Source organism: Nuphar pumila, chromosome 10, assembly GCF_984573655.1.
Source record: "Nuphar pumila chromosome 10, dmNupPumi1.hap1.1, whole genome shotgun sequence".
Classification (NCBI taxonomy): domain Eukaryota; kingdom Viridiplantae; phylum Streptophyta; class Magnoliopsida; order Nymphaeales; family Nymphaeaceae; genus Nuphar; species Nuphar pumila.
In genome coordinates, this window is record NC_143258.1 from 82,359,518 (window position 1) to 82,370,247 (window position 10,730).

The 10,730-nt window shown below is 39.2% G+C and overlaps 1 protein-coding gene across 1 annotated transcript; it reads left to right on the top strand.

Moving 5' to 3' along the window:
- Positions 1-4,690: 4,690 nt before the first annotated feature.
- Positions 4,691-9,314, top strand: LOC149827059 (S-adenosyl-L-methionine-dependent uroporphyrinogen III methyltransferase, chloroplastic-like). The gene is made up of 6 exons (XM_090019149.1): positions 4,691-5,292; positions 5,399-5,476; positions 7,466-7,535; positions 7,659-7,728; positions 8,428-8,635; positions 8,822-9,314. The coding sequence occupies exons 1-6, from the start codon at positions 4,744-4,746 to the stop codon at positions 8,987-8,989; spliced, it is 1,143 nt and encodes a 380-aa protein (XP_089875275.1). The 5' UTR covers positions 4,691-4,743; the 3' UTR covers positions 8,990-9,314.
- The last annotated feature ends 1,416 nt before the right edge of the window (positions 9,315-10,730 follow it).

A 10,730-nucleotide genomic window follows, 5' to 3' on the forward strand; every position in this document is an offset into this window, starting at 1 on the left:
CCCACATAGATATGAATGGATCTTGAAAAGAGGTTCATGACAAACTTCATTATTTGAAATGAAAGGAAGGTGACATGCATTTCCCATTTGATAACTAGAACAAACAAAGTTTTTGCTTTCAACTCTAAAAATATCAATCATCTTATTTAAATGCAGAAAAGAGATCGTGCTTGATTGTGGATGGCCCAAGCAAGCGTGCCACTGTACAAATGAAGCTTTCTTATTGAAATTTGAGAAAAATGCCATTGGGCCTTGATCCATCGTGTAGAGATTGCCCTTACTTCCTGTCACCATCACTTTCCCTGTTCTCCTATCCTTAACAATACAACTAGCAGTAGTAAATTCAAAAGAACAAGGTAAATCTGATGTGAGTTGACTCACAGAGAGCAAATCATGTTTCATTTTTGGCACACATAAGGCATCCTTTAAAACAATAGGAGCATTAGTTGATATAGACTGCAAAGTAACATCTCCAATATGCGATATAAGCATTTTTTTTCATCTTCTATCATAACAAAATCTTGACCTTTACTGGGTTTAAGATTGGATAGCTTACCAGCGTCCCTAGTGATGTATGATGATGCCCTACTATCAACAAACCACTCAGACTCTTGTGGATCAGAAACAGTCATGGCGGCGAGAGCTTGAGCTACGTCATCTGCTTGGTAAGAGTGATTAAACCTGCAATAACAGTTTAAGGCAGTATGGTTCTTCTTGCCGTAGATTTGGCATGTTGTTTCATGGAACTTATTTTTTTCTTCATTAGTTGACTGAGACTGTTTTTAATGGCTATTGTTAACACTCTTATAATTTTCTCCTTGATTGAAACCTCACCCTTTGCTATTGAGTTGATAGTTGTTCCTTTTTTTTAGTGTTGAAGGACCCTCGATTTCCAAAATATGCAACTTGAGGTTGAGATTCACTTATATGCAAGTTATTTTTTGTCTCGTGACTTTGAAGGAGAGGCACAATGTCCCAACATAAGGGAACAAGTGGTTTGAGAATGCTGGTAACAAAATGCTCATAACCTTGCCCCAAACCTTGAAGCAACCAGAAAACCTTCACCTTATCCACAACTGGTTTTTCAATAGTAGCTAGATCGTCACAGAGATTCTTAAAAAAATGAATGTAATCATTCAAGGAATCTAAACTTTTTTTAATGGTTGAGAGTTGTTGTATGAGGAAAAACTCTCTTTCTTGCGAATCTTGAGCAAATGAATTTAACAAAATTTCCCATATCTCTTTCAAGGTATCAATCCCTACAACAAGACCCAGGATTGATTCTGAAAGGGTTGTCGTGATCCATCCCTTTAGAAGGCGATCCGACTTCTTCTATGAGATATAATCAGGATTAGGGACAATCTGCTTTTGAGCATTCTCAACAATGAGACTAGGCATGACAATTTGTTCGTCTAAAAAGCCTTGCATGTCTTGACTTTCGAACAAAGCTAGCAATTGGGTATGCCACAACAAAAAGTTGTGATTTAATTTCAAAGAGACAAATTTGATATGTTCAGAGTATCTGGATATGAATATATGGTACCTAATGACTGAGCCATGAAAAATGCGCAGAGAATAAGAATTCAACAAGAGAACAAATAGGATCTTCGGATGAGCAGTGAATCTGAAACTACTGCATGACTCTGATACCATGTAAAAAATGCTGCAAGAAGATGCAAAACAAACAATGGAGAGGAACAAAGATATAACATGGTTTAGTTCAATAGTTGAACCTACATCCACGGTTAAAAAGAGCACTGAGGCTCTCTAATTGTCATCTTATTTAGAACATTATTCAGAGAATATATATATATATATATATATATATATATATATATATATATATATATATATATATATAATTTACAATAACAGAAATGACAACCAATCACCAATAAATCTCATTGAGAGATATGAGGTGAACGAAATTCTTTTATGTGGTCATCTTGTAGCTTTGCTGTAATTCTGTTATTGCCTTTATCAGTAGCTCCAATCTTTTGTTCTGTCATTGCCTTTATCTGCACTAGTATTACTTTTAGCTGGTCCTTGATTCATGCTTAGAATGTTGCCATTGTCATTAGTCTCATCCAAATGGGCAACTGTTTGACGTTATCTACTCAAGTCTCATCCAAATGAGCAATTGCTTGACTATATCCATAGATCCAGATTCATGGATATACTCATGATTAGGGGTGGCAAAATTTGACACGACCCGCCAACTCGCTTCTTAGCCGGGTTCGAGTTTGGCTTAAACATGTTCGTGTCGTAAACGGGTCAACCCGCCTAACCCATTTATTAAACAGGTCAGGTTCGTGTTAGGGGTATGCCAACCCGCCAACCCGGCTGACCCGTTTAATAAATGGGTTAGGCGGGCGGGTCAACCTGTTTACCTGACCCCGACCCCGACTCGCCCGCCAACCCGTTTACTTGTACCCGACCCGCCAACCTGTTTACCCGAACCCGAACCCGAACCCAACCCGCCAACTCGTTTACCCGACCCGACCCGTTTATTAAACGGGTTAACCGTGTCGTGTCAAGTTACCTGTTTAATAAATGGGCCAGGTTCGTGTTTGCCACAGCCGACCCGTTTAATAAACGAGTCAGGTTCGTGTTGAGGTATGCTGATCCGCCAACCCGCCGACCCAACCCGATTGCCACCCCTACTCATGATATAATGTTCATACATGTTGGTGTCCATAGCGGTACTCCAAACATATCCACTCGTGCCACCAAGGACACACACACTGAAAGGGGCCATTTGCATGTTACAAAAAGTTTTTTTTTGTGTGTGGAAATGCATGCTGCCCATGCCATTTTTGCTGGCCTCACAATTAGGGGTGGCAATCGGGTCGGGTTGGTGGGTTGGCAGGTCGTGTCGGCAGGTCAGGATACCTCAACACGAACCCGACCTGTTTATTAAATGGGTCGGTTGTGGCAAACACAAACCATTTATTAAATGGGTAACCCGACACGACCCGGTTAACCCGTTTAATAAATGGGTTGGGTAAGGTAAACGGGTTGGCGGGTCGGGGTCAAGTAAACGGGTTGGCAGGTCAGGTTCGGGTAAACAGGTTGACCCGCCCGCCTGACCCGTTTATTAAACGGGTCAGGCGGGTTGGCATACCCCTAACACGAACCCGACCCGTTTAATAAACAGGTTAGGCGGGTCGACCCATTTATGACACAAAGCCGTTTAAGCCAAAACCCGAACCCGCCTAAACAGCGGGTTGGCGGGTCGGGTTGGTGGGTCGTGTCAGGTTTTGCCACCCCTACTCACAATCCAACACAAACATGGGAGCTGCTTTCATGGCGAAAAACAGCTCCCATTTTACACGTTGGACCCTCCTTTCCACTGATTCAGTTCCCGTGTAGGGGAATGGTATCATTCAGTTTTCATAGAAGTGCTTATGCAGCTCCTTCCATGATAAACAAATGCAATAAAATTGGATTCAAAATATGAAAGGATTAAAACAAAGCACTTTACATGTAAAAACATGCAATAAAATTGATTTTTTTTTTATAGGCAAGCTGGGGTTTGGCATACCCCCACCAGTTATACATCATACCATTGAGATTTGAACTTTCAACGTCCCAACACACGGTGATATGCACTATCAGTCTATCATCTCCTACCAAACAAGCGGAGCCCCCGTTAGTAATAAAATTAGATTTTGATTTAACGAAAATGGAACATCTCTTGTAATACTAATCTAAACCCAAATAGAAAAACTATGAGATTGAACAAATCCAGATCTAAACTATGTTGGGGAATCAGAGATGAGAAATGGGAAATCCTTAAAAGCTTTGTTGTTTAGGATTCCCTATTTTGCAGATGAGAATAATGATGAAAGGGAGATGGGAATGGAAATGGCCCTCATTTTTGGACGATGTTATGATGTAGTTGAGGCCCCAAAGGGGTTTGACATAGTGGGATAAAGCTTAGGTCACTAGACAGGCAGTTAAGGTTTCATTTTTCTGTGTTGCTAAGCATGGCGATTCTAGACTACTAAAGAAGCCACAGTAGATTGGCAGGAACCCATTTTTTTTCTCTTAATAGTGGTTTTAACTATCTTATAAACAAGAAAATAGTTGGCAAATCTACTACCCTCATACCTCGTTTTCATCTCTTCTTTCGTTTACACTTGGTTCTCTGTAGGGGTGTCAACCGGTCGGGTTTGACTTGAACCCTACATGTATCAGGTGATAAATAAGAAGTTCAAATAGAATCCGGGTACAACCCCAAGGATCCGATTAATATATGTAACTGGGTATGGTTTGGGAACTTTCATACCAAGCTCGAGCTCGACCCAAGTTCTGATTAAGATCCAAGATTTTTCAACGTAAAAGAATAAAAAAATATAAATTTATCTGATATGGTTCATGTAATCCTTATAGAATCCAGGTATGGTTTATCTTATGGTGGGCTTGATTGGATCTAAATCCGGACTTCGTACCAACATCTCAAATCAGATCTGAATCTGGTTTTATCTGAGTTCTAACCAAACCCTACCAGTTGACACCCGTACTTCTGTGTCTCGTCTTGGGCTTCCAAATAGAACTTCTGTGTGCATTTGAATCTTGCTTAAGACATGCAAATCTGAAAATATCCGGACCGTTTGATACATCCTTATAAGAACAAAAGGGAAAGGACCTTTTGCTCTCCCCAAACGCCAACCTTGACCCTCTTCTCCACTCTATTCCCAATCTTTGCTCTCTCTCTCTCTCTCTCTCCACACCCACACCATGAACAATCTTCTTCGTCATGTTATGTATCAACCTTCTCTTTTCATCTGCCCTTCTTCCCTCTCCTCTTGCTCACCCTCCTTACACCCACCAAAACTCGAGAACCCCACAAATTTCCGACTCCTCTGTTCCATCAGAGCCTCCCCATTTACAGAAAAGCACTCCCCCGAAAGATACCGACGAGATGGGTGGCTATACCAACAACCCACCTCTCAGAACTCGTGCGGGCTTCCTTGTGATTCGGATTCCATTAGGGAGGACGACATAGCCCTCCAACTCCCCGAGTTAAAGAAGCTACTGATGGAGCTGAAACAGAGGCGCATGGCTGAGTCGGGTGGTGGGAAGAGGAGAGGGCCAGGAAACGTTTCCCTGGTGGGAACAGGTCCGGGCGATCCCGAGCTCTTGACGGTGAAGGCGTTGAACGTGATCCGGGCAGCCGATCTCGTGCTCTACGATCGGTTGGTTTCGAATGATATAGTGGATTTGGTTAGCTCGGATGCTAGGCTTCTCTATGTGGGGAAGACGGCTGGTTACCATAGTAGAACTCAGGTGAGAACTCAAAAGTTTGCTTCTTTTCCATTGTTTTAATTGGGTTTTAGGTGTGTTCTTTAGCATTTGGTGGTAGTGTGTTCAAGAATGTTTTATGGCGGTGTAGGAGGAGATACATGAGTTGCTGTTGAGTTTTGCTGAAGCCGGAGCTAATGTGGTGAGGCTCAAAGGAGGTGATCCTTTGGTATGACTCTGATCTTTAGAAAGTTGCCATTATATATATATATATATATATATATATATATATATATATATATATATATATATATATATATATATGGGTCCCTGCTAAACCAATTTGGTGCTAAACAGCGTGCTAAATGGGTTTTTCGGGCTTCTCCAGTTCTTTTTACGCGGTTCTGGCCCCATAAATGTGTTGGGCATGGTCGATTTACTAAGAGTGTTTTCGATGAAAAAAATGATACTTGGAGCCTTAAAAGATTTACAAAGATTTTGGACCTTTGATTTTTTGAACTTTATAAAAACCTACCCCATGTGTTGGAATCAAACGTTTCTAGAGCTGATCCCTATAAAATCAAGGATATAAATCACATCTGTACTGTCAGAATTTAAAAATAAAATAAGAAAAGCAGAAAAACTTATTTAGCACGCTGTTTAGCACCAAATTGGTTTAACACCGACCCATCTCTCTCTCTCTCTCTCTCTATATATATATATATATATATATATATATATATATATATATATATATATATATATATATATATATATATATATTTGGTGCTAAACCGCCTGCTAAATGGGTTTTTCCAGCTTCTCGGGTGCTTTTTAAGGGTTCTGCCCTATAAATGTGTTGGACATGGTAGATTTACTAAGAATCCACACTAATATATGTTTTAGATGAAAAAAATGGTTTTGGACCGTTGATTTTATATGAATAATGTGTTGGACATGGTAGGTTTGGAGCCTCTAAAATTTATAAAGATTTTGGACCGTTGATTTTTTCTAACTTTATAAAAACTTACCCATGTCCCTTCAACAGTTAATCCCTATAAAATCAAGTACATAGATCACATCTATACGGTCAGAATTTAAAAATAAAATGAAAAAAGCCCAAAAAACCCATTTAACACGTTATTTAACACTAAATAGGTTTAGCACTGACCCATTATTCATATAAAGAGAGTTACGAAAAGAAATGGGTCCATGCTAAGTGAAATTTGCTAAATGGGTTTTTATAATCTTCCGCCTTTTTTTAGCAGTTCCTACTCATAAATGTTTTGGGCATGGTGGATTTAGGAGGAATCCAAATCATGTGTTTTTGATGAAAAAAAATGATATTTGAAGCTTTTAAAATTTATAAAGATTTTGGATGGTTGATTTTTGGATCATTATAAAAACCAACCCATGTGTCGGAATCGAACACTTCAAGAGCTGATCCCTATAAAATCAAGTACATAGATCACATTTGTAGGGTCATAATTTAAAAATAAAAAAAAAACCTGAAAAACTCATTTAACACGTTTCATTTAACATATTTTATTTAGCACGAACCCATTACTCTCTTTCTATATATATGAATTTTGGTATTTACAAAAAAATGAATGAACTAGTCTATTAAAGTCGGAGGGTTGTTTTCTATCACTCTCTTTTGCTGAAACGATCTTTCTTTTCCCATTCTTTACAATTTGGTCGAGCTAGTACTTCATGATTCCTTTTGCAGTTGTGAGTTTGCTTAGGATTTTTATCCTCATTATGGTATCATGCAGTGTTTGGTTATGGAAAAAATGGTTGTGCTCTTTGTTTTCTTGCCCATGCAAGGGGATGGGAGATAACCCATCCTTTCCTTCAACTGAAGGCCTTTGAACTAATGTTGTGGCTTTATCAATATCACATTTGACCATGATAGCGAGGTGCCTGAGCTTTTGTGCATTTTTATGCTTCTTGAATGCCAAACAACATGAACTTGTTTTCTGAATGATCTCATGTTCTAAGTTGCATTACAGTATAAATATAAAAATGCAATTCTGCTTGCTGCTAGCAGGGTCACTAGGTGCCCAGATGCTCTGTTAATCTACGGTGCCATTATTCTGGTCTCTATCCAAAACTACTGCTGTCCACATCTGATTCAAGAGCAACTTTATCATTATATACGACTTGGATACTGTGTCAAAGGCATATAGTGTAATTTGACATTGTGTGAATTGAGCAGGTGTTTGGCAGGGGAGGAGAGGAAATGGATTTTTTACAAAGACAAGGAATTCATGTCAAGGTTATCCCAGGTATAGCTTGACACTTGTTTATTTCCATGAATTGCAATTCAATTACCATTGTCATGAAATTCATTCATTTTCTTTCTCCTGAGCTTTTCTTGAGTAAAATCACCCATAATAATAATGATGCAGGAATTACTGCTGCTTCTGGGATAGCTGCAGAATTGGGGATTCCATTAACCCATCGAGGTATTGCTAATAGGTAAGATCTTGCGCTATAATTTGATTATTATAACATATATATTTGTTTACTTTTCTCTCCATTGAGCCAAGGACACCCAACTTGTTATCTAGTTGCTATTTGTGTGTAAGAGGCATTAATCAGAAACTGTTATGTGGATTTTGATTTGTGTTGTCATGCACTTAGAGGTTTTAGTTTTGCATACTTTTGCACAAGGGTCAACTTAGACAAACTTATTTGAGTTGGTTCAACTTAGAAATTGAGTGGGACCTGATTGGATTGAGCTGACAATGGTGAATCTTGAGTTACCTTTAACAGTTGAAACCTGAAGCTTTTGGAGTATGTATATGATAAGCACAAACTGGTTGCTGTCTAATACAGGAGCTATGCAATAAAACTCCAGTAGATCATGTGTTCAATAAATTTCTCTAGTACTACTAGTGTTCAATGTATTTTTGAAAACATCTATTGGCTCAAATTGCAAGACTCAGTTGTATAATTGTCATAAAGTCTATCAGTTATGGAGTTCATCCAATCTAATGCATGAAGTGGTTCTACTGCAATTGTATTGCTTGAACCCCATCATTCATTATGATTTATGTTTTAAATTAGGAATGCTTGGTGTTAGTGAAAAAGCATTCCTGCTGCTTCTGATTCTTCGAGTTCTTTTTGAAGTTCTGTTGTTGGTATGCTGTTGTGCTAATATCTCTTTCCCTGCAGTGTGCAGTTTTTAACAGGGCATTCCATGAAAGGAGGAAAAGATCCCCTGTATGTAGCAGACCATGCTGCTAATCCTGATTCAACATTGGTTGTATACATGGGATTGTCGACTTTGCCATCTCTTGTGGCGAAGCTGAACTCCCATGGTTTGGACCCAAGCACTCCATCAGCTGCGGTAGAGAGAGGAACTACACCTCAGCAAAGGACGGTATGCTATCTGTACTTTTCTAGTAAAGATCTTCCATTAGGCTGAAAATATTTCCATGCTAATTCTTTCTTAAATTACAGAAATTGTACTGTAAGTGTACATCCTGTTTTCTTGTTGATTAATCATCTGATGTACAAATACCTCGGTAAACTACAACATTTATTATGAAGGCTGTTCCTTATGTAGATATTTGCCGAGCTGATGCATCTTGCGAATGAAGTGAAGGCAGCAGACTTTGTATCACCAACACTCATCATAATTGGAAAAGTGGTAGCTCTTTCACCATTTTGGCCACTCTCCACGGTTGAACAGCCTGGTGTTGTGGAGCAACAGAATCAGAACCTGCGATCTTAATATAGGCGATGTTGCTAGCCGCTTCTATTCTTTCTTGATCTCAGTTTATTTGGATTCATTTGCGAGTGCCTATTGAGGATGGTGGTCCATGAGTCCATTCTTCTGTTATCAAAATTCTGTAGAGATGCACAACTTCAAGACTCGCTGGAAGCAAACATTTGGGGGGTGGGAGGTGGAGATGATGCTGCACGTTCATAAAGGTCGCCCATGTGATTTCATTTGCTTGGTGTATGTTAGCATAATTTTCATGTAGGGATAAGATTTATTGCAAAAACATGAGGTCCGTGCAATTCAACGAGGACCTAGACTTTTGAGATTGGCACAATTTGTGATGCTATTGTAGAGAAATGAGGGTAACAAAAATTTGTGCGGAAGCAATATAGGATCTAATAAAGGCACAATCAAATCACAATACAATGGTTTACATGGTTCGGTCAACACAACCTACATTCATGGGGCACAAAAAGAATAATCCACTATAATAAGAGTAGTGAGTACAACGTCAATAGCTTGCCCAAAGCTAAAGAAAATAACAACAAAAGAATCATAAGAAGTGAGAGATACAAGATTACTTCTCGAGTGCACAACCTGAGTCAAAACTTACACCACAACCAACACCTCTTTCTGAGGATCAATACGTGGTGACAAACCTTCTTCCTTCATCTTCTTCTCTCCAACCTTTCTCTCTCTTACTTCTTCTCTCTCTCTGCACGCTGCACGCTACACACAACCACTCTGTTCTTCTCCCACCAGCAAACAACCTCTGCACCCCTATTTATAGATGGCATAGAGCCTTCTAAACTCATTCAAAAAATTGAACGGGTTTTGACCCTTCAACTTTTTCTGCATTAATGAGAAATGATTGGTTATTCCACTTCCTTATATCATTAATGGAGGAATAGGGCTAGCCTTTCAATTTCTCCTGCATTAATGGAAAGTGGTGGGTGACTATTCTACTTCACCACATCATTAATGAGGGATAGGGCTAGACCCAACAATCTCCTCCTCCAGTCCAAGGGGATATTCCAATTCAACTAATCAACTGGAGTCCATGTCGGTCAGCCGTCGACATGTATTTTGTTTTTTCATCGATAAGGCCTTTGTCAGCGTATCTGCACCATTATCATTTGTGGAGATCTTTGTAAGATGAAGTAAATTTTTTTCAAACACATATCGGACCCAATGATACTTGATATCTATACGCTTTGACTTTTAGTGAAAACTCATATTCTTGGCGAGATGAATAACACTCTGATTGTCGCAGTACACCAAGTGCTTGTCTTGCTATAAACCCAACTCCTTCAAGAATCTTTTCATCCATAGCATCTCTTTGCAAGCTTTTATGAAAGCAATGTACTCTGCCTCAGTAGTAGATAAAGCAATACACCTTTGTAATTTTGATTGCCATGATACAACCCTCCCTGTAAAAGTGAGTACAAAACTTGATGTGGACTTTCTTGTATCAATATCTTTAGTCATATCTGCATCTGTGTAACCTGTCAAGACAGGTGGTCTACCCCCAAAGCTTAAAGAAACTTTAGAGCTCCTTCTGAGATATCTAAAGATCCACTTTACTGTTGCTCAATTCTCTTTTCCTGGATTTACAAGAAATCTGCTAGCAACACCTACTACATATGCGATGTCTAGTCTCGTACATACCATTGCGTACATCAAGCTTCCGACTGCTGAAACATAAGGAACTTTCTTCATTTTCTCCTTCTCCTCATCACTTGATGGACTC

Excerpts from the sequence above, each read along its gene's own strand:
- LOC149827059 (XM_090019149.1), top strand. The coding sequence starts at position 4,744 with ATGAACAATCTTCTTCGTCATGTTATGTATCAACCTTCTCTTTTCATC. Across the intron at positions 5,477-7,465 it reads TCAAAGGAGGTGATCCTTTG|GTGTTTGGCAGGGGAGGAGA; the intron begins GTATGACTCTGA and ends TGAATTGAGCAG. Across the intron at positions 7,536-7,658 it reads TCATGTCAAGGTTATCCCAG|GAATTACTGCTGCTTCTGGG; the intron begins GTATAGCTTGAC and ends ATAATGATGCAG.